This window comes from Salvia hispanica, chromosome 5, assembly GCF_029641045.1.
Source record: "Salvia hispanica isolate PSC_SH4W2 chromosome 5, Shi_PSC_v1, whole genome shotgun sequence".
In the NCBI taxonomy this organism is placed as follows: Eukaryota; Viridiplantae; Streptophyta; class Magnoliopsida; order Lamiales; family Lamiaceae; genus Salvia; species Salvia hispanica.
This window is the reverse complement of record NC_142696.1, coordinates 884,083-907,755: the sequence shown is the minus strand read 5'-3', so window position 1 is coordinate 907,755 and position 23,673 is coordinate 884,083. Positions and strand designations below refer to the sequence as shown.

General features: G+C 33.9%; 4 protein-coding genes across 14 annotated transcripts; 3 read left to right on the top strand and 1 right to left on the bottom strand.

Annotated features, from left to right (window-relative positions):
• Window positions 1-2,475: 2,475 nt before the first annotated feature.
• LOC148924143 (nitrate regulatory gene2 protein-like) lies at window positions 2,476-4,214 on the top strand. Its single transcript, XM_089058089.1, has 3 exons — window positions 2,476-2,724; window positions 2,797-3,020; window positions 3,954-4,214. Exons 1-3 carry the CDS (start codon window positions 2,650-2,652, stop codon window positions 3,973-3,975), a joined length of 321 nt encoding a protein of 106 aa, XP_088914215.1. The 5' UTR covers window positions 2,476-2,649; the 3' UTR covers window positions 3,976-4,214.
• A 6,461-nt stretch (window positions 4,215-10,675) lies between these two features.
• Window positions 10,676-14,026, top strand: LOC125186699 (uncharacterized). 3 transcript variants are annotated; one of them, XM_048083115.2, is made up of 3 exons: window positions 10,676-10,844; window positions 12,487-13,355; window positions 13,843-14,026. In XM_048083115.2, the coding sequence occupies exons 1-2, from the start codon at window positions 10,773-10,775 to the stop codon at window positions 13,138-13,140; spliced, it is 726 nt and encodes a 241-aa protein (XP_047939072.1). In that variant the 5' UTR covers window positions 10,676-10,772; the 3' UTR covers window positions 13,141-13,355; window positions 13,843-14,026. The 3 variants fall into 3 exon arrangements, with proteins under 3 accessions (XP_047939072.1, XP_088914307.1, XP_047939071.1); XM_089058181.1 differs by lacking the exon at window positions 10,676-10,844 and adding an exon at window positions 10,895-11,360; XM_048083114.2 differs by lacking the exon at window positions 10,676-10,844 and adding an exon at window positions 10,895-11,360 and having other exon boundaries at window positions 12,487-13,359.
• Window positions 14,027-15,266: 1,240 nt separating this feature from the next.
• Window positions 15,267-19,169, top strand: LOC125191002 (uncharacterized). 9 transcript variants are annotated; one of them, XR_016130937.1, is made up of 6 exons: window positions 15,273-15,438; window positions 16,090-16,440; window positions 16,800-17,099; window positions 17,878-17,992; window positions 18,223-18,314; window positions 18,418-19,169. XR_016130937.1 is itself a non-coding variant. In XM_089059723.1 (5 exons), exons 2-4 carry the CDS (start codon window positions 16,123-16,125, stop codon window positions 18,505-18,507), a joined length of 708 nt encoding a protein of 235 aa, XP_088915849.1. In that variant the 5' UTR covers window positions 15,270-15,438; window positions 16,090-16,122; the 3' UTR covers window positions 18,508-18,555; window positions 18,950-19,169. The 9 variants fall into 9 exon arrangements, 5 of the variants coding, with proteins under 5 accessions (XP_047944410.2, XP_088915849.1, XP_088915848.1 ...); XM_089059723.1 differs by lacking the exons at window positions 17,878-17,992; window positions 18,223-18,314 and having other exon boundaries at window positions 15,270-15,438; window positions 18,418-18,555; window positions 18,950-19,169; XM_089059722.1 differs by lacking the exons at window positions 17,878-17,992; window positions 18,223-18,314 and having other exon boundaries at window positions 15,270-15,438; window positions 18,418-18,555; window positions 18,782-19,169.
• Window positions 19,170-20,088: 919 nt separating this feature from the next.
• Window positions 20,089-22,193, bottom strand: LOC125186477 (GTP-binding nuclear protein Ran1A-like). Its single transcript, XM_048082847.2, has 8 exons — window positions 22,043-22,193; window positions 21,840-21,909; window positions 21,261-21,317; window positions 21,037-21,154; window positions 20,858-20,947; window positions 20,605-20,784; window positions 20,441-20,518; window positions 20,089-20,360 (listed from the first exon to the last, which is right to left on the bottom strand). Exons 1-8 carry the CDS (start codon window positions 22,043-22,045, stop codon window positions 20,291-20,293), a joined length of 666 nt encoding a protein of 221 aa, XP_047938804.1. The 5' UTR covers window positions 22,046-22,193; the 3' UTR covers window positions 20,089-20,290.
• Between the last annotated feature and the right edge of the window lie 1,480 nt (window positions 22,194-23,673).

The following is a 23,673-nucleotide window of genomic DNA, read 5'->3' as shown; positions in this document are numbered from 1 at the left end:
GATTTATCTTAACTAGATAAGAAAGAGCTGTACTTTTTACTTTGAGTGAACTAAATAAGTAATATCTAATTTTATTTTTGCACAAAAATAGTATCTAATATTTGTTTTGTATCATTTTTGATACTTCGTGACAAAAATAATCGTAGGTACCAAATATATGACTTTTGGGTCATGGAGGGTATTTTTGAAAATCTAAATTACAAAACATGTGGTTTTTCTTCTTCTTCTTCTTCAGTTTCTATTTCTTCTTTCTTTTTTAGTGTGATAACGAGTTCGAAATCTGAGATATGTTTTCCGAAGCTAAAGATTGTATGGAGACGAAACCTATTTAATTTATCTTTATTTCTTCCATTACTAAGATTTTTTTGGAAAAAACATAAACAAATGTCATATAGAAGAATGGAGTTTAAATATCACACAAGTTTTTGGAAAAAACATGATCCACTATTATATATACCAATGTTTAACTTCGTCTTACAAGAATATGCACTCTTTTTCATTTTAGTTTGTCCCATAAGAATATATACTTTAAAATGTTGAACATTCTTTTCTTTCTAATAACATAAGATCAATTCTCTACTAATAATATTTTAATTATTTTTTCTTTCTACCTCCCTTTTGTTTGACCAATTTTATATGAAAATTCACGTGGAATTTAAAGTGCATATTCTTTTTAATGGAGGATGTAATTTATTTATAAAAATGTAATTGTAATACATTGAAACATACTTTTACTTTTATTTTAAAATTTTAAAAGTCTTGCCTACAAATTGGGCACACCAATTAAATAAAGAAATTAATGAATTAGGGAAGAGCGAGAATGCTCATAGCAACGGCAATAACGTGTTTTCTAGAAGGCCATTACCAAAAATGTGCAATAACGGGTTTTTTTGGAAGGCCTTTACCGAAAATTACTCCTAGATAATTACTACTTCAAAAGTAAAAAAATCCTAGATCATATTTATCAGCAACCATATCATCAATATTAATCCAATCAAATTCATCAATAATGTGGAAATATTTTTATTTAAAATGAATAATAAAATCAGTTTTTTTCTATTATTCTATTTTTCGGTCGTAGAAAAATTGGTCGCATATTATTGCTTTATGATTATGACTAATGAGTAGTGACTCAGTCAACTTTAGAATTCTGCAGATTAATTACACGTAAGATTTTTTCTTGTGAATCAAGATTCTGTCAGTTAGAGTACTCTTCGAATTTTTCATATTTTTTGGGGTTTGACTTTTCCACATTGACATCCATCAAAATAAATTATTTCTTTAGAATTTTGACTTTTGCACATTGAACATCAGATTTTCATGTGTAACTTTTTTAAGTCGGTTTGCTAAATTTTGCAATAATTTTAGAAGAAAAAGGTTCTTTAAATCTATGAGTAATGATAAACAACCAAATTTTGTACACCAAAATAAAGACTATATTAATAATTTGATATATTAATTAATATTAAAATAATAAAAATAAGTAATGGGACAAGTTAAAAAGACTTATCGTACAGCTGAGGATGGATCATCCGGTGTTGGAAGGCTCATATAAAGTAAGTCTCTAACTCTTATTTACCATTAGTAGGGCTCGTCTGGTAGGCCGAAAATGCTGTGAAACCCAAATCTTACATGCCTATTCCACCGTTTGGTTTGCCGAACACCAAACGGCCGACCCGGAAAAAAGCAGCCGGGTTTCAGGCTTATACATACTACAATCAGCACAAGTGTGTTAACTCTGTCAAGGTGAGGAGTGGTATTAGTTCTCGGCTTCCGCCGATTGCGCTGAAAGGAAGCGTATTGTGCCCAATTTGCCCTCTCTGAAGCCGTTAATTACTTGCGTTTTGTGAACCGTTGCAGGTGAAATCGGGTCGTCGCTGGTGTGCAAGTATAAACTCGGCGGCGTCGCACTCTTTTCAATTCCAGTGTCAGACTGTTTTCTATCCGGTTCTTTCGTGCTACCTTCTGGGTATGCCGAATTGTCGATTTTTGGCTTCGATCTGTTGGCAGTGAATGTGAATTTGGTGTTGATGTTTGAATTTGAGTCCGATTTGAACAAATTTTGTCTCTGCATCTGGTAAAAGTCTGGTACGCCAAAGTCGTTCTGCATTTGTGCCAATTTTGCAAATTTGTGTACGATAAGACTGGGTTGCATAGTTGATTTCGCCCTGAAATCCGGTCAGGTTTTTTTCAATGTTCGATTCATGGGTGTCGTATCGATCTGTTGCTTAATTTTTTTCAGCCCGATTTGGTCAGCTTAATTAATTGATTTCGTTCCATCAAACTGATTACGATTGCCCATATGATTGTTGTGCATTGACCTGCAGCTCTCATGGAGTATTTCGACGAGGCTGCTTCCGCTGGCGGGCAGGTGACAGAGATGCTGGAGGCCGGGCGGGATCAGCTGCATCGAAGCTTCAAGCAGTTGAGAACTAAATATGGCTGATTGCTCTGTTTCACATGCTATATATGCTTTTGAGTTTGAGTTGTGCTTCTTTAACATATGACTGTGAATTTGATTTGGTGTTGTAGATAGAGTGTATCACTCTAGTGGAATGTTGAGCAACTTGAGCTCAAGCTGGAGCTGGACTTCAAAGCCTCCATTAACACTTAAATACTGGTTCGAGCCTAGCTCAGTCGAGCTCTCCAATGGCAATTAGAGCTTGTGTTCCACTCTGGGAACGCCTCTTGGCTTGGGAGAAGAAACTGTACCAGGAAGTGAAGGTATAATAAGCTTGTAAATCATGTCTACTTATTTCAGAATTTCATATCTTATGTATGTGATCACAATTGCAGGCTCGTAAAGCAACAAAAATCGAGCATGAGAAGAAGCTATCTGCACTTCAGGGGCAGGAGTACCACGGTGAAGAGGAGTCGAAATTGGACAAAACAAAGGCCTTGATAAAGAAGCTGCAATCTCTAATCGCTATGACATCTCACGCTGTTCAAACCACCTCTTTTGCCATTGTTGGACTATGGGACTCTGATCTCATCCCACAGCTTGTTGAGCTTTGTCATGGGTGAACACTCTCCCACATCTATAATAGTATCAATTTTATGCACAACTTAGCATAGGTTAGCTAACTCAGTGAAGCATTTTGTTGTTAACTCTTCTTCCTCTTCTCAACTTGGACTAAGTACATGACAGTGGTTGTTGCATTGGTTGTCTCTCATTTATATGTTCTTCGAAGCATGCTAGAATTGGACCTTGCATCCTAATCTGTTTTCGAGTCTTTTATGAAACAGTAAAGTGTGAATTATATAGCATATCATATCAGTTAGGATGAGTAATCATAGGAGCACTTGGTACACTTTTTGGAGTTGATGTGCGGCGCTAATATTTGCCCAGACGTGAGAGGGTAGTTTAGGCAGATGGCATTTTGTTTCCTTCATTCCTTGGTTGAACCAAACGCTTGATATAAGCTCAATCAGCCTCCATAGGCTGAACCAAACCACATACTATCCTATCCACCAATTAAAGAAAGCTCATTATCCATCAAAACATGATAAAAATTGTTTGGGCTACCAGACACACCCTTATAGTACGAGTTTAATTTCTCAATTTGAGCATTCATAAGAGCATTAACAACACACAAAGCTTTCAATTTTTTGAAACTATGTTAGTGTTTTCTTGTTAGGCTTGATTCGATTGGATTAGTGTTGCATGAATTTAGTACTACTATGCTCTTATCAGTGATCTTTTTGATGAATTTTTAAAGTAAAATGGGCCAAATATGATGAATTTCAAACAGAATGATAAAATTGTGTTTAGTTTCGTAAGAGAGTCGCGTCGCACGTTCCATTGTTTCACTAAAGTTGTGCAGTCGAGTCCAAAAGTTGCGGTATTTTGAAGAAAATTCTGGGTTTTCAAGATATACTTACATTTTGAACCCAAATCTATTTCCTAGTATATTTCAGTCTCCCTCACTCTATACATTTGTGCTTCGTCTCAGGAACAGTTGTCCAATTATCTAGATGAACAAGGACTTGTCCAATTATCTAGATGAACAAGGACTGGACAATTCGATAAAGACCAAGCAGCGATAGTTTTTGTTTGATAGACATCTTCTATATTGCTGCCTGTAGGAATGTAAATTCGGGTACCCGCAGATTCGACCCGTATGTGAATTTGGGTTTAAACTATTATATAAATTATATTGTAATGAGGTATCCTTATTCCCCCATCAATGGAAAGGCAAAATCTTATAACTTTATATTTTTTAAATGCATTTTGTACTATTATTTTATTTTTCTAAAATTATTTTTCTTTCTATATACCTTTTTTTTTTGAGTCGGAAGGATATATTTAACTTTTTGAGGAGGTATGTAAATGATATACATTTTCTATATACCTTCTCCCTTTGGAGATGTTCTAAGTGGGCCATGGGAATACAATTTGTATTAATTTATGCCTAAAGCATAATAAAAGCGAATAGAGGTTGAAAAAGAAAATAATTTATATCTATGCTTTTCATTCAATTTCCTCGTGTCGTGTTTCTTTAAACAGCAGAGGATCCGTTTCCATCCTTGCACCTGAATCGCGCGTTTTCTAATACTCCCTCCGTCTCACAAAGATTGTACGATTTTTTCATTTCGGTCCGTCTCACAAAGTTTGTCCCATTTCACTTTTTACCATTTTTGGTAGTGGACCTCATATTCCATTAACTCATTCCTACTCACATTTTATTATAAAACTAATATATAAAAGTAGGACTCATATTCCACTAACTTTTTCAACCCACTTTCCATTACATTTTTTAAAATCCGTGTCTGGTCAAAGTGGGACTATCTTTGTGGGACGGAGGGAGTATCACCTGCTACACTGAAAAATTAGACCCTTAGGGTGTCTCCAACGGCGCCCCTCCCGTTCGCCCGTCGGGGACGGGCGACCTTCACCTGACGGACGCCATAGTGAGCGGGAAGGGCGCCCACGCTCGTCCCGTGTGCCCCTGCGATGGCCTCGCCCCTCCCGTCGACGTCCTACCTGACGGGCGCCACTGTGGCGTGGGTAGGACGTCCCACTCGGACGTCCCACCGATTTTTTTTTAATTTTTTTTTTAAAAAACTCTATAAATACGGCTCGTGTCGAAATTTTAATTCCGTAAATTTTAATTTTAATTGTGAATTTATTAATTTTATTGCGGGAAGTCCTAGTGGGAAGGGCTAGTGCAGTAGGAAGGGCTAGTGATGTGGCAGTGGAATGGGAAGGGCGAGTGCTGACGTGGCATGCGAAGGGCTAATGGAAGGGCGAGTGGAAGGGGCGCCATCGGAGACCCCCTTAACCCAGAACTCAAAATCGAGCTCATTCGAATGCCTTCAGGTACCCCCAAGCGCTATAGTTGTCGAGACAGCGTTGCAATGAATCTACTGCCAAGCTCAATCGAAGGGAAAGTAGAGACTCTGGATTATATTGCTGAATTTGAGGTAATCACAATCTTTTCTTTCAATTAGTTTCTTTTAATACCTTTTTGGATTGTGAGTGGGGAAAATAATTTGGTTCCCAATTGTAAATCTTGTGTTCGGTTCTAAAAGTATGGAAAGTAATTTGATTTCTCTCGACTCCCATAGACCGAGGTCTTCTCCAAGGCCACCATCAACCACGTGGTCTCATCCCATTTTATTTCATCATCCAATGAGGTTGTGCAATTTGGTACGGCCTCATTGATTGATATTCTATATTTTAAAATTTTAAATAATTATAATACATTATAGTATTAAAATATTATTAAAATTATACCAAAATTTCATAATTTTCCATCCTTTATAAATAAGACAACATTTGTTATAGTTTTGCATAAAAAAATTTATTGTTTCCCCTCTTATAATCCTTCTTCTAAGTAGCAGTACAATTTACTAAGTACAAGTACTAATATTTTTTAGTTTCATTTTTTGCCAATCATGGAAGATGATGAGAATAATATATTCTGTGATTCCAGAATTTTGATTGTTCTTAAGATTATTTTCCTAGATTTTATTGTACATTTTTATAAATTTTATCATACAATAATAAATATTTTATATAATAATAATATTATTAAAAAATAATATAAAACATAGATATATAACGGTGAGGTTGGGTGGTTATTGTATTAATAAATCATCAAAAATGATGTGGTTGGGTTAGATGAATATTAATGATATGGAGGAGATAAAAAGTAAATGATTGGGTTGGATATAGTGGCTGTTAGTAAACATGGTCTTATACTCAAAGAAAGGGTTGTACTCCCTCCATCCCAGAGAAGATGTCACACTTGAGAAATTGCACGAGATTTTAGGAGATGTTATTTTGTGTGTTAAGTGGTGAGAGAAAATATATTTTTATAATTGATGTGAGAAGGAACTTGTTCCAAAAAAGGAAATGTGACATCTTTTGTGGGACAAACTAAAAAGGAAAGTGTGACATTTTTTGTGGGATGGAGAGAGTATATAGTTTTCACAAATTGCTGACATTTTTTTCAGCCTTATAAGTCTTGTAGACTTGTATAGGGGTCCACTTTTAATGATTAACATAATCATCCAAAACTAAGACTAAATCTACATTTTTAAATTTTGAAATGAGTGGATGAGATTAAATTTCATAAATTTCAATAAATAGTACACAAAATATTAACAAAATGGTAATATCGTCATTATTTTATCATATGATAATTTTCGTAGGTGTGTATTACAAATATCAATAATATGACATGAGAATATCAACACAAGGATAAGAAAATATCAACACATTTGTATTGATATTTTACATACAGATTTTATATACTACATTATATAGATATATTTTTTGCATTTATTGATAAAATCTGCTTATAAACATGTACGAAAATTGAAATATAATTTATCAAATTTCATCACCCGAACATCTTCGGAACATATACAATTGAGATCTCGTTGGAATCCTTATAAAGTTGTCCTTAATTTAATATATTTTTTGTGAAAAAATAATTTAAATCGTGAGAATTACGTTAATTTAAAGTTTTGATATGATTTTGATGAGAGAGAATTGACATTAATATCCTTTAAATTTATTTAATAATTTTTTTAATTTAAAGTCGAATTCATGTGTCATTATTTCAAACATCATATCTCATATGGCCAAAATTTGATTTTAATATGTGATTGTTAAATAGTTAGTGATCCCATATTAACTAATTCTCATTTAAAGACAAAAATCTTGTTAAATTGATTAAATTAAAGAATCAATCGGATTGAACGTTCCAGGAAATTTCCACGACAGGGAAAAAGGAGTGTGAACTGTAGTTAATTACTAATATTTAGTTGCAGTATTGTACTCCATTCCTTAATTAATTCTGAGGCTATAATGTAAACACATATTTTTACAACAAATTAATTTATCATTGGACATTCTAACTTCCGACATTGAAATACTATCTTTGATGTGGACTTTCATAAAAGAAAGTATTAGATTAAAAATGTCCCTTGCAATAAAATAAACGAAAAACTTAAGTCAGTGGACGAAATTCCCTCTGAATTTTGCTTTATACTCCCTCCGTTCCAAATAAATGATCACAAACTTTTTGGCATAAAATTTAAGTAAATAAGATTTTGTTAGTAAAGTGGAAAGTGAATAAAATAAGAGAGTTAATAAAGTAGAGAGAAACAGTAAGAGAAATAGTACAAAAAAAAAGAAAAGAGTCACTTATCTTAAGATATCCTAAAAAGAGTCACTTATCTTGGGACGGAGCGAGGATATATTTCTGTAGCCATTCTCATTATTTTTAGTCAGTGAATTTAAAAAAATAAAGAATTGTAGAATAGAAAAAAAGATCATATGTCCCCAAACACGAACGTTAGTCCAATGTTCACCGGCCACCGGCATAAACCGCCTACATCGTATCGTTCCAAAATTAGTTACACTACGCAAACTTAAACAATATATGCATACGTACCACGAGATGATGTCTTGGAAATTGACACTACTCGTGAGGCTTCCAAACACGAGCGATGGAGTGAAGGTGACGAACACAATCTGCAATTTTATTATACAGATAACTCTAAAATATAAATACAACATAAATTTCAAGTAAATCTTAAATATATTGATAAACACAATATAGATTATTCGTATTCGTTTTTCTTCTCACCTCTTCTTATTCCAGCCTCTTAGTCTCTTCTTCCACCAAACATAATATAGGTGTCTCATGCAACTAATTAAGAGTCACAACTTTCACTAATTAAGAGACACTATTCCCATTAAAATAGAAGTTGTGTAAATTGATTTACGTAAATTGTATTTTTGTGTTTTCACTAAAACTTGGTCACAAATTTTGAATTTTAAATTTACAAACAAAAGGTTATTCCTTAAAGGGTCATCTTCTAATGCTTCACAATAAAAAATAATACCAAATCTCCACCCTTAGATCTTAAAATGAGTGGTTGAGATTAAATCTTACGAATCTCAATAAATAGTAGACAAAACCTCAATACTGTTTTATTGAGATTTCACATGCATTATGTTGATATTTCACATGCATAATGTTGAGATTTTATATGCATTTTATTGAGAATTTTTTTATGTGTTTGTTGATAAAAAATATGTTACGAAAACTGAAACAAAAATCATTAAATTTTATCATCCGAACGTCGTCGGAACATATGCAAGTGAGATATCGTTAGAATCCTTATAAAATTACCTTTATTTTGATATATTTTTTGCTAAAAAATAATATAAATCGAGTGAGTTATATAAATTTAAAGTTTTAATAAGAGAGAATTGACATTAATACCCTTCAATTTTATTTAATACTCATTTAAATTTTTCCACATGGCATTATATCCACCACTAGATCTTCTAATCTAATGTTAAAAATTGGTCTCAGTTTTTGATTGCTAATTAGTTAGCAATTGATTACATCCCATTCCTTAAATACTCCCAAAATTCCTCTTATTTCTCTAAATACCTCAAAATTCCCCTTTTAGGAGTATTATATAGATATAGATAGAAATAGATATAGATTTTATATACGTCAAGATCAAACCTAAGGCGTGTTCACTTTACCGTTTAAGAATTCTCAAGAAGAGAATCTGGACAGATTTGTTTTGCTATGGCCCACAGAAATGAAAATCAATTCCTGCGTTCACCTACAAAGTTATATTTCTGCTATGGAACCTAAAATGACACAAATCACCTCAATAAAGTATCAAATTTTCAAGCTTCTACAAGTTTTGGTAAAAATTGGAAGGAGTAATCTTTCATCCCCAACCAAATCAAAGCAGCCCCTCTCTGCCGCCGAGCTCACACCCGCCGCCTCAGCCAGTTCTGGTGCACTCTTCACGCCTCCTACGACGTCGAGCGCCTCTCTGCCGCCAAGCTCACTCTCACCAAACCCAACTCCGCCACCTCCTTGCAGCCGTCGGCAGACACAGGTCAAATGCCTCCACCGCCCTTCCACCAACCAAATCAATCGGAATTGCAAATAGAAGTCCGGCGCCGCCAAATTCCTTTGCCGAGCTAGTAGTCGTCGGAGCGTTGGTGATTTCTTCGTCGTCGTCCCAACATCTCCAGCATTTTCGCAATAGCTGCCATTATCATTCCCTTTCTGTAATCTCATCAACTGAAACATCATAATTCCAATTCCTCAATTTTCATAGCTTCACCAATTCTATTTTCATATGTGCAAATTGTTCAGCAAACGACTCGACCCCAAAAGTGATTCAGTGATGAATTTGTGATAGAGGTTCTGATGAATTTGCGATAGAGGTACAAGAGATGCAACAAATTTGTGATGAATTTCACTGTCATCGAGGAAGGGTAAGGATGTAAATTGGTGTTCAAATCTGGGTACAAAGTCGAGAAATGAAATCACGTCATTTGTTGTGAACAGTGCGGGCCCTTGCCCAATGCGGGCCGCAACGAAATTGATATTGCATACCGAACAGTGGAAATGTGAAGATTTGAGTTCATTTCTTAGTCAAAAGTTCGCGCGGTTCAATTCACAAAGATTAACAATTGTTTACATCTTGTTGACTTTGTCAATTTTATAATCCCTTTAGTCCCATAGAAAATTTAAGATTAATATAAATTTTAATGTGTAATTAATAAAGTAAGTGATAAAAAGAAAAAATAATTGAAATTATGCGGTGAGACCACAGTGGTAAAGTAAAATCATTAAAGTAAAAGAGAAGGATAAAAAAGATTAGAGTAGTGCTAAATGACCACATTATGATAATTATAAAATTAAAATATTAATAAAATTGTACATTTATTACATATTCACTTTAATTTATTTCATCTAGATAATAGCAATTTATTTTGGACTATAGTATCCTTGAATATTAACACTCCAGTAAATAACAAAGAGAAATGTAACACTCTTTTCACTTCTTTTGTGTTGATTTCGTATCACATTTTTACTATATTTTTATTTATTTTTTGTATTGTTATTTAAATTTTTAATATTAATTTTAAAGTTATAAGGAATATAAATATGTAATGATATTATAATTCAATTGTTACTAATTATTTTTGTTTTTCTTTAAATAAATTAAGTCAATTATTAATAATTACTAGTAGTAGTATTTATATAATTACAATATTTAAAAATTTTAAAGATGAGTACAGCTGTGGGCCCGTCCACTTTTAAGACTAGTTTGTTTTTATGCATGAATACCCATAAAAGGACCGAATCTGTAGGCACTTGTCGGAAGGTTCCAAAATTAGATTACTATTGTTGAAAGTTTGTTGAAAATAGTAATTATAAAAGGGCTTTTTGATAGAAAAATGAGATAGAGCTCTGCTTCACCCAACACCAAAAATGAGATCAGTTGAAATGAATCAGTCGGCTTCAAGCGTTAATGCAATTGGAGGGCAAGTAGAGATATTGGAGGTAATCACAATCATTTTCTATCCGTTTAGTTTCTTTATGTTGGTTTGTGTGATATGTCATGATAGTGCTTTTTATTGAGTTGGAGCCCGTGTAGTAACTTTTCATGGCCCATCTCGAACCGCGCAATTTTACTGTCTTTGCACGCGATGCCCTTCTAATTTGGGGGAGAAGGAGAACACATAATTTTACTGTCATTGCTTCCTTAGCCGCCAATGCACCTCCCCTTTCACTACCTCTTTTTTCAACTCCTGTTTCAGATCTGAAATTGAAGGTCCTCTATTTGGGCTTCGGTTTAGATGGTGGTCCGACCCCATGGCCATCATTTCAAATAGATCTGTCTAATCATTGTTTGAGTTGATTTATTTTTAAAAATTGGGCTAAATGAATATGGAGCTTGGTGAGGTCACCGCCGGCCTTGTGGTCTTCCGACAACCCCATGGAATTTACGGATCTGCCCTTCCTAACCCCCCTCCTCCTCTTTCGCAGAGGCGTTACCTTAATTTTCTAGTCAGCGTGGTAAAACTTTGTCTCTCTCTCTCTTTCTGTGATTAAGGTTTCGAATTGGTTGGTGGTGGTTGTGTTGTGTGCAACGGTGGTGGAGTCTCTCCATGGTCGCCGCCGCCGCCGTCGATACTTTTTTGTCGACAGCCCTAATTCTTTTGTTTTTTTACCCCTAATTCTTCAACTTCGGTCTTTCACGATTTTTGTTTTCTAGTAGTGTATTTTTGTTGAAATTCAGGTACGTTTCTGATTTATTATTTGATAGGACCTTTTTCTTTGTAATTTTCTGATTTTGGTTGTGTTTTCGTCAACACTTCCATAACTTTAAACTATGAATAAATTCATTATTCTGACTTAATTATTAATTATTCAAGTAGACGAATTTAAATTTTAATTAAATAGAATAATAGTTCATTAATCATCCATTGAATAATCCATATGATATGGATTTCGGATTCTAGAGTAGACATATGCATATTTTAAACAGGGTATAAATGACTTTTTACATTACATAATATATGAAGGATTATCTTAGTCTACCAAATACACTATTTTAGCTACTAATCATTGATAATTATCTCATCAAATAAATTATCTTCCAAATTGAAGATAACTTATCATATCTATGTTATCTCATCTTAGCTACCAAACTGGCACTAAAACTTTGTGAAAAAAAGGGAATCGTACTATTTTACTATATTGGGTATAGATTTTTAAAATAATTTAAAGTAATTTTGTGACAATTTGTGGAAAGCAATTTTTTTTAATTTAATCAATTTTTTTTACAAATTATAATATTAAATAAATTAAGTCATTAATTTGGTCAAACATGTCTGACAGTTAGTTTTAACTTAAAAAGTCAAATTTAGTCTAAATCATATTGTTTGGAACAAAGGGTAAAAAGTCCTTTCAGGGGACTAAAATTAAACTTTAGTGTTTGTTTAAACTATGGACATAATTTTCAAGTAATTATCATGAAAATATTGATTGTGTGAATAAGGTTTGAGTTTCTATTGTTTCTCTGATGCTACGAGTGATAGTGAGATAATTTTGATTCACTTCAAATATATAATGTGATAATTATTTCAATAACTATTGTATTTATTGTCTTTAATTCCTGGATTCACCATTGCCCCCGCAGGATAATGTGATTCTGTTGGTGTCGTCTGTAGTATCAACAATTTCATACTATAGCGCCGCCAACCCACCGGGCGGCGTGTGGCAGAATGACACACCACTTCACAGTGCTGGGCATGCCGTGATTGGATATACTCATCCAAGTGCTTACATATTTTTGATGTTTTCTAACACCTTAGCATTGAGTCTAGCTCTCCTCGCAATCTTCCTCGTCACTGCTCAATGGACATCGAAAAAACTACTTCTATCACGAGCCGCCTGGTATTCGATGTGGGTGTCCCTGATAACTGTCCCTGCAAATTTTGCAGCATCCACACTGGCAATCGCTCCCAGTGGAAAATCAAAAGCCTTTAACGACGCCGTTTTGTGGTGCACGTTCCTCCCTATATGCTCGGCACTCCTTTTCGTGATTGTGATCAATATATTTTATTACGAGGGACAGCTGAAAGAGAAGCTGAGTGTACTGTGGGAGAATATTGCTAAGAGAGCTGTGGCAGTAGGTGAGGGTGTTGGGAGAGAATCCGGCGCTGAGAGAGAAGCTACTGTTGGAACAGAAGCCGAGTATGGTTTGATCGGATTATCTGCGGGGGTGGGATCCCCTGCTGTGCAAAATGCCATAGCAGGGGATGCTGTGCAGATCAAAACCATCCATCGCTGAAATAAAAAATAATAATACAAGTATGTAAATTTAATACACGGTGTGAATATGCACTGCATCCCCTGAAGATGAATAATGCACAGGAGGGGATGTTATTGTGAAGATGAATAATGCACAGGAGGGGATGTTATTGTTTTAAGTTATTCAGTCCAATCATTGTTAGTGTAAGTTGTACAGTTGAAGATGGATCATCCGCGTTGGGAGGCTCATATCAAGTAGGTCTCTAATTCTTACTTACCATTATTAAAGCACATGTTTAATTTCTCAATTTGAGCATTCATAAGAGCATTAAAAAACACAAATCTTTCAATTTTGAAACAATGCTGGTGTTTTCTTGTTTGGATCTGGTATTGCATGAATTTAGTACTATGATTTTATCAGCGGTCTAATTGATGAGTTTGATGAACTTTTAAAGTAAAATGGGCTAGATATGATGAATTTCAAACAGTCTCTTAATGCTAAAACTGTTTTTAGTTTTGTAAGAGATTCGCGTCACATGCTCCATTCATAGTTTTGTAGAGAAAGTTATGATTGTTTTACTGAAGTAGCGCAGTCGAGTCCAAAAGTTGCAAGATTCTGAAGAAAATACGGGGTTTTCAAGATATACTTGCGTTTTGAACCCAAATTTATTTCCAAAGATTTGACTTTTATTACTGTAGCATATTTCATTCTTCCTCACTGTATATGTGTGCTCTGTCTCAGGAACAACTTGTCCAATATAGAGGAGCAAGGGCAAGACAATTCCCTCCGGATTTTATTAGCTCTTCATAACTCGTTTTACACTAATTATTCGTGTACTTCTGTTTAATTTATTGGCTATACTTTGATTGATGTGTATCACTAATACAGTACTATTTTGATGTTATATGGTAGTTTTTTTTTTTTTGTTTGCTGTTCATAACTCATTTTGCTTTAATTATTATTGAGCTTCTATTTAACCTATTGGCTATACTTTGATTGATGTGTATCACTAATACTATTTTGATGTTAGTTTTTTCATTGTTAATTGTTCATAAGTCATTTTGCTCTAATTATTCTTGAGCTTCTATTTAAACTATTGGCTATGCTTTGATTGATGTGTATTACTGATATTAATTTGATGTTATATACTCATACAGTCATGCTAGTTCTTTTTATCGTTTACTGTGCATAACTCATAATAATTTTATGATAATATACACTTAGTTTAATAAATAATTACACACGTTAGTATTACTATATAGGTGTGACCAATTGTAATCTAACTAATTTAGGATCATAAGATTTTTAGAGATCTAATGATCTAATAATTACACACATTAGCATTACTATAGAGGGGTAGTTAGCAATTTAAATCAATATAAAACACCATTATTACTATAAATATCAATAATGTAAATCATTTAAGTAGTTAGTGGTAAAATAATATTGGAACCAATTTTTATATAAATCTATTAATAATAGTACAAATTTGTTTGTAGGAGTGATAATTACTGAAAATATATACTCTTAGAACTAACCTTTATGAAAATTAAAGACACAGGAGTTCTATTGTGCTACCGTTTCAGTTTTCCAGATTGAAAACATATTGGCCCCAGATTGTTGACCAAGATTTGGCAAGTTTTTTATTATAAAACTTGCTATATGCTGTTAAATGTTCACCAATAAATCTTAGAATAAATATTATACTTTATATGATTTAAAATTTAAATACTCATATAACAGTGCAAATAATAATAATAGTAATAATAATACACATTATGCAAACCGTAAAATTAGGTAGTCTCGACTAACATTTTCATATTTAAAATTTGTTTTCTAGTTTCTCTTTGTACTTTGATTGGTCCCGTAAAATTACTTCTTTCTATCCATAAATTCTGTCACACTTTATCGGACACGGTTTTTAAAAAATATAATGGAAAGTGAATTAAAAAAATTAGCCGAGGGTTAGTCATACTTTTATATATTCTTACAGTCCCATAAAAATATGTGTACATTCTATTTTTGAAAAGTTATCAATTTAATAATATAGAAATGGATGCAAAATAGAAAAATATGATAAAATTTAAATGAGAAAAGGAGCAGTCAATTTCAATTTATTTTTACAAATTTAACTCTTTTACGATATTCTTTTTTTTTTTTCTCCTATTCTAAGTTACCCATATTGAAGAGCTGAAATTTGTTCTTCAAAGCACGCGATAACAAGCCCTAGGCCGTAAAACTGAGGAGCAATAATTTGTTTTTGGGAGAGCATCTGAGATTTGAATCTCCTAATTCAGGCTGCGCTGATCGTTTCTACCTGTCCAATTTCTCCAAAAGGTTAGTGATCTTCTCAGTTTTCGAGGTTTCATATATGCTGCTTCTCAACCCTAAATCGATCGAATTTTAGCCCTTCGATTTGGGGCTTTTGTCGAATTATCGTTATCTGCAAGTGATCTTTCTGATTCCGTTTTTTTGTTGTTTCCTGTTGCGACATTTTGTTGCCGATTCGGTGTCGCGTATTATTTTGTCGTTGTTAGTGAAATCACTTTAATAATATGGATGACTTGTGAATTTACCTGTTTTTCGATGATCGGGTGGTGGTTCTGTATTCGGAAATTGACATAGAGTTTGTTTGTTTTAGGTAATATTTTCATTTGTTTTTGTTAAAAAACAAGTCGGTGATTTTAAGGAATAGGCATGAGGAAGAACTGATCCTCCACGATTTACTATTTTTCAGCATCTATGAATAATCTAGGCTTCTTTTATGTAGATTCTGTTGGAGTGCTCTGAAAAATGTAAAACGATGAATAAGTTACAGTTTTGGGGGAATTTTATAGTGCAATTCTTATTTATGATCTTTAAGGATTTGACACACCTGTAATACGATCCAGATTTGGCTAATTCTGCTGTTAATGTTATGTTTTTCTACTGTGATAGATTAATCCTTTAATTCTGGTTTCTAAATTACATATACTCTGTATTTCACAGGCTTGTAATATTTGTTAAAGAAGATAGACTGCAATGAGATTCAAAACAAGGGAGGTGGTTTCAAGGAAGTTATTGATACCTTGCCCTTCTTCTCCACAAGGTGCAGAGTGTTTCATAACTGGAGACGTTGTTGAGGTCTTCCATCAATATTCTTGGAAGATTGCTGTGGTCGTGAATGTTCTAGGAAGCAAAAAAGAAAGTAGAAATAAGAAGATCAATCCCAAGGTTTCGACATGCAAGAATCAATATTTAGTGAGGCTAGTTGGGTGCTCAAAGGAAGTGGCTATTGATAGAACGAAGATCAGGATGAGACAGAAATGGCATGATGGAAAATGGGTTCAATCGACAAAGGTATTTTTGGTTTCTACTTTCTGAGACAACTTAAATCTTTTTCACCTTAGAATTTAGAGCTACATGGAGGTTCCAATGATATTCAGTTGTCTTGTTTCTAGCTATATGTGTGCTTCTTCTCATCCTTTGTGGATTTCTTCTTGCATACTAGTGTCCTCTCTGTTAAGTGCTTCTTATATTTACTTGTACGATCATGATATCTGCTGAACTTTGTGGGCAAACTTCTTTGTTGAACTTGTTTGATAAATTTGTTTTCCAAAAAATTATACTCCGTAGAATTTTATTTTACTGCATATATGTTCTTAAGATCTTAAATATTCCGAATCTGAATCAACTGATCTCCTCATTTCTGTTCGCAGATTCCTCAAGTAGGTGATGATTTAATAGTGAGCAAACCATCAAAGTCTTGTCTGAAGATGAACTCCCAGGGTCCAGCGTTCAATTCTAGAGTTAAATATCAACCTGGAGAAGAATGTGGAAACTTCAAAGATGAAGCTACACCAAGGGAATCTGCTGTGATCTCTTCAAGATCCCTAAAGAGGATGTCCCCATATGTTTCATCTGTTATTGAAGCCAATGACGGACATGTACAAATGATTCAAACAGCTGAGAAAGAAGGCTGGAAGCAGCGAGTGGTTGCTGACCGGGTACTTGACAAGGTACATGCTGTTGCTTACCCAAACGAAACTTTGGGTGAAACATACATGCATGCTTCCCGTAACGCTATAACAAACGGATATGATCAAATCGAGAGGGAAAAACAAAATGACGCTCTTGGGTATTCTGGGTTCAGAAATTCTGAAATAAATAGTTCTGACAGTGATGCTAGTTCAGTTGGTAGTTGTAGCGTTACTAACCAGAGTCTTAAAAACTATTATAATCGTTTTATGCCTGTGCATTGCCAAGAGACAGACACCCTTAGTGATGCAGAGTCGTATCATCGTCCAGGCTCTGAGAGGGAGAGTTCCTCTCTCCCCTCAAATGAGGAGGTTGAGGTCAGTATACATAGCTTAGAGTTGCATGCTTATCGCAGCACTCTGGAAGCTTTGTATGCTTCTGGTCCCTTAAGTTGGGATCAGGAAGCATTATTGACTAATCTTCGTATTATGCTCCACATTTCAAATGATGAACATTTGAAGGAGCTGAAACACCTAATTTCCACTAAAACTACAAATCACTATTAGATGATTGTACAAAATGTTTGTATATCATTGCTCTGTTTTACAGCATTGTAGAAATTGCTCTTTTGTCAACATTGTAAGAAGTAACATGAATGCAAAGTTGTATCTTCTCCATATTTCTTTGCAGACAGATTGACATTTTGTAACTAAAATATGCTTGTCAATTCTTAATTTATCATCAATGTAGTGCATTTTTCCAAGGCTTTTACTGTATCCATTTTTGTTAATGATCTGTTATGTCTTCTATTGCTTCTAGTTCTTTTTGAAATGAGTGGAGCAAAGCTCAAGTGCTCATGCCAAAAAATTGGGTGCACCAGCCAAATATGTCATCTGATGATCAAGAGATGCCAACTATTGTTGTATCCGATCATGTAAGAGACCTTCTATTTGCACCATTTGGTGTCAGATGTCCCTTAGCTTTAAATACTGTGCCCTGCATAACAGCATTGCAGATTTCTAGTATTTTGACTACTCAGCTTTTGATAATCTGTACATGAGAAATTGAATCTTGAAGGCTACAGTTGACTTTGACCTGCATTGTGTTGCTAGTTCTTCATATCTGAAACTTAATCAAAGCTGTATTTTTGGCTCTACCTTACAGAGTGACTAATTTGATCACTGTGGACTACTATATAGTTTGATTGCTGCTTATTAGTGAAATTCTGTGTGGAATGCATTGATGATTTTGCTTATGTAAGTATGATTTCCTCCATTTGATTTGGCTGCTCTTGTACTCTGCACATGTATTTTTCCAAGGATGTATTGATCATGCTTGAATCCTGTACTTATTTTCCAGGGCTACAGTTTGAACTTTGAAGCATGCATCATTTGCTTCCAATGGTGCAAAGATGATGCCAGGGTTCTCTTGGCATTGAACTTTGGGTGATTCAGTTGCCTACTTTCATTGATATGCTACGATTATGGCCACTCACTGGTATCGCGTGGTTTATGCCACCTCCGTTTTATCTCCTTCCCTCCCTGCTTTAACTTGATATTATAGGATGTATTTACCAGAGGATGGTAAATGTTAAGAGGGTTGTTTGTACCAAAGTTGTATTTTCTTTAGCACCATCTCAACCATATTGAAAATTTTAGTATCTTATTTTATTATACTTTGTCAATGGCTCATTGCATGAAGTCATGCTTTATTCGATTAACAGATCGTGGTAAGATTAGATGATTGATAATGAGCCTTGAAAACATTCTTGAGAAGATAAAAAGAGTTGGAAATGCAGCTGTGAGAGATTATGAGAAATTATAGTGTTCAGACTGAATGCAGATTGGAGAGGTGAACATTTGTTGCTAATGATTTGTTACTTATGTATCAGAAACCCCTCTGCTTAGTGACTTGTTTTTGGCCTTCTAGCAACAGACACATGTCATCGGTCCTAAGACGCCAGCTGGCAAAACTTGATTCAACTAAGGAAACAGTTGAGGAAGCTTAGAGAAAGCAATGTATAATGTTGTGGGTAGCATTTTGGCATGAAAAAATTGTGAATAGTACTATTGTTATAAGTCATCTTGTTAATAGATTTGGATTTTTTTTTATTATGCCATGTACTCTTTTCTTTTGACATATTCAATCAATAGCCTAAAGCACTTTACTGTGAAAATACTTTATGGATTTTATTATCTGATATTTACTCAAAATGACTTGTCATACCTCCAGTTTGATAATAATTACTACATCCGTCCCTCAAAATTTGTCCCACTTTGATCCGGCACGGATTTTAAGAAATGTAATGGAAAGTGAGTTGAAAAAGTTAGTAGATTGGGGGTACTATTTTTATATATTAGTTTTATAATAAAATGTGAGTAAAAATGAGTTAGTTGAATATGAGGTCCATTACCAAAAATTGTAAAAGTGAAATGGGATAAATTTTGGGGATGGACGAAAATGGAAAAATAGGGCAAATTTTCGTGGGCGGAGGCGGTAAGTTATTTATTAGTGATCAATCATCTCAATAAAATATAATTATAATTATTCTACTTTTCTTATTTGAGACAAGTTGTCATCTCATTAAAATAAACAAATTAATACTAACGATTTTTTTTTAAGAATGAAATAATATTTATCAATATATTACTCTTTATTTATTTTCATACTATTTGTTTTTCTCTTCTGTTTCTGGATTATTGGACACATTAAAAAAAAGTACTCCAAAAGTACTACCTTTTCACCAAAATTAGCCTTGATATAACTATAAAAAACGATGAGTGAGTTTATAAGAATGTGGTTTTTTATTCCAAAATGTCATTGATTATATAAATAAAGTTTATACTAATATTAACAAAATAGATCACATGATAAACCGATCACTAATTTAGTTCATTATCCTGTGTGACATAATTTTGATCGGAAATATCATCAATTACTCAAATTTCATTTAGATAGATCACAATAATATTTTCCACTTTCACCACATAATTTATTCCGATGAAATAATTAACAATAAACAAAAACAGAGGAAACAATACTCTGGCAAATATTTATATCAATTCTTCATATAAAGCAAGTTTGATACAAATAATACCATCTCACATATTTCAGAAGATTAAAGACCATTCTCCCTGCTACCATATGAAATCAACAAATCGGCTAGCATTAGAACCCGGCAACAAAAAACCGCAACCAGTGCGCGCATTGAAAACTGGGACGCGAGCACTCCTTAGTCGAATGCATCATCATCATCATCGGGAAGAGGAAGGGTGGCCGCCTGATTAAGCTCATCTTCATGCCTACAAAGAAAAGAGTGATTAATTACAAATGGAGAAGTTTCATGTGTAGTCGAGCATTATCCGATGGACAGAAGACGTACTGTTTCTGCGCAATCAAATCAATTTGAACTTCAGGAGGAGCTAGGGCCGGGGACTCGACAAAGTGCAGGGTAAGATCACTGCAGCCAGAGAAAAATGTCAATTTGGAATACAATATACGAGGAACTTCGACAAAATAGACAAGTACTGTTTCGTTTTCACATACCCAGCGAGCTTCCGGGCAAGGTACAAGAAAGGCTTCTCGAAGTTGTAGTTACTCTTTGCTGAGATTTCATAGTACTGCAAATTCTTCTTCCTGTGGAATGTAACTTGCTTTGCTTTGACCTGCCTGTTCTTGACATCAACTTTGTTCCCACACAGCACGATCGGGATATTTTCACAGACACTGAAATCAGAAAGAAGCAAATCTATGTTACATGAGCTTCAGCAAAAATGGCAGAAAACACAGCAGCACATACCGGCAGAGATCACGGTGCCACGTTGGAACATTCTTGTAGGTCAACCGAGCCGTCACGTCAAACATAATGATGGCGCATTGTCCATGGATGCTGAAACAGTTTGAACAAGTCTAAATATTAGTACATCTAGTGCTTTGTTAATAATACAAAGCATAAACTGATAGAATCAATTCACTTACTAATATCCATCCCTAAGCCCACCAAATTTCTCTTGTCCGGCAGTGTCCCAGCAATAAAAACGGATTTTCCCACAGTTGGTGAAGAAATCCAATGGATGAACCTCAACACCAATAGTTGCTGTTTAAGGGAAATTCACTTAGATAAACCATTGACATAAAAAATATGGAAGTAGACTTTTTTTTTTTTGCAAATGATCATGACAGCCAATGATAATTAATCTTACGTTCATATTTCTTCTCGAATTCACCAGTGAGATGCCTCTTCACAAATGTAGTTTTTCCTGTATTATAATGGAAGAAAACCTCAAATTAAATTAGACAAATAAAACAAGCCAGTTACATATTTCCTCAATCTAGAATTTGTAAATTGTGAGCTAAATCTTATCTCAAACCTATACTAAGTTAGAACCATAACAATGTTAAATATCACAAAGTAAAGCCTAAAATAAAAATTATTCAACACATGTTCCTTTGATATAGTAGAATTAACTACTCCTAAAGATAGTCGCACAATATATCATCCAAAACTCCATAAGTTTTCATATTATCAGTAATGCATTCGCATAATATACACTCCAAAACACAAAACAACAATTCTCCATCCAAAGCGTCATAAATTTTCATATAAATCACTAGTTCATCTCAACTCAAATCTCATAACCTCAATTAACAATATGACAAGCTGCATTGGCCGACAAATCCAAAATCAAATGTAAACAATAATTTTCAACGAGATCAGATGATATAATGAAAACACGATTCGAAATGCAAAGTGCGCGTTGATCTAAAACGCAAAAAATTACCGGTTCCGCCATCTCCAACAATGACAAGCTTGAAGCTAGGGTAATCCACAGTCTGCTGATTCGGCAACGCCTAAAATCGCAACAAGAAATTCAGAACATCAACTAACCGTAAGAAAATCGAGTAATTCACACCAACACCAACACCAACACAAACGTAAATCCAACACCGCCAAACGAAGAACACAAGCAATATAGACGATTACCATTCGATCGCCGGCTGATCCTTCGGAGAGAGGCGAGAAATCAACGGCCGATGGCGCAAGCAAGAGAGGAAATCGAGATTGATGCTGAAATTTGTTAGCGCTGAGTGAATTAGTTTGTGTGTGAATATATATATATATATATATATATATATACTGGAGCTTGGTGGCGTAGGTTTAGTAGTGAAGGGGCTTTGAATTTGAACTAGCTTTGAGCTAACGCGATGATCTGGGCCGTTGGATCAAAAGCCGGTGATGAAACACGTGCGTCTCAAGTGGAAATCGATTTTTATTTGAAATTTATATTTTTTGTTAAAAATATTGATGGAGTAATTTTTTATCAATCTCTTTATATACGATTGCACTTCTTATTAATAATGGCTTGAGTTTTAAAAAAGTAAAAGAAAATAAACAATAGTGTAATAAAATAGTGAAAAGGAAAAGTCTTTGATTGATGAAGTAACATTTCAACAATTAAATTGTAACTCCCCCATTCTTGAGTCATATTTAGCATGGCATGAATTTTAAAAAATATAAATAAAAGTGCGCTAAATAAGTTAGTAAACTGTGTCCCGCTTATATATATTTTGTATTAATTTTATAGAAATAATAAAATGGGAGTGAAATAAGTTAATAGAATGTGAAATCTACTTACTATTTATAATAAAAATAAAATATGACTCTTATTATAAGATGAATTAAAATAGAAAAATATGACTCTTATTATGAAATTTAGGTAGGGTACTATTTTACTATGGATTTCAAAATGATATATAGGACTTGTTTATCTTGAACATTGTATTTTAGGTTTTGGGCCTTGGCCCATAGCATAATTCTTTACTTCTTAACAAATTAAATGCTAAAACACTTAGATTGTTATCATTTTTCAATTCTATTACTTAAATAATGCTCATGTGGAACAAAAATGTCAAAGACAGTTGCTATAAAATACTCTATAAAAAATATACACGAATAGACATAAAATTATTCATCTATATAAATGAATAAACATAAGAATTATTTACCTTGTCCGATATACGTATTATTTATCTACATTTGAGGCCATACCAATCCAAATATGTCATTATTTAAATGGGATATTGTTTATATACTATATGAGTATTTGGTTTCTTTGGATTCTTGATTTTGGCATTATACATGAACACTATTAGATACGTATGTGTTTTTTTATTCGATACATCTAGCTATGTGTTTATTAGAGCTAATGATTCCATGCATACTTATATATCATTTTATGTTATGTGTCAAATTACCCGACCAAACCACAACTTTCTTTCAAGAATTAGACAAAATTGTCACCACATTCATAGTCCCACTCCACCAATTAGAAATCTTCTACACTAAAACACAACAAAGTGAGGGAGTGAGTGAAAAAACAGTTGAGTCCAAAGCTACATTCCCCATAAATCCTTGATATGTATTGAACTCAGCGGCGGAAATAGGTGGCATCGGTCGACCCAACGTTAGTCCATCATGTAACGAGAAATTATATTAAATTTATGTTTTTAAGTCACCGTCGACGTTACACATAGCATCGACCTCACGGCTTTAGTTTTCTAGATCCGTCAACTAAATAAATCTCGAGTCCATTTTTCCGTTTTTCTTTGATAGAC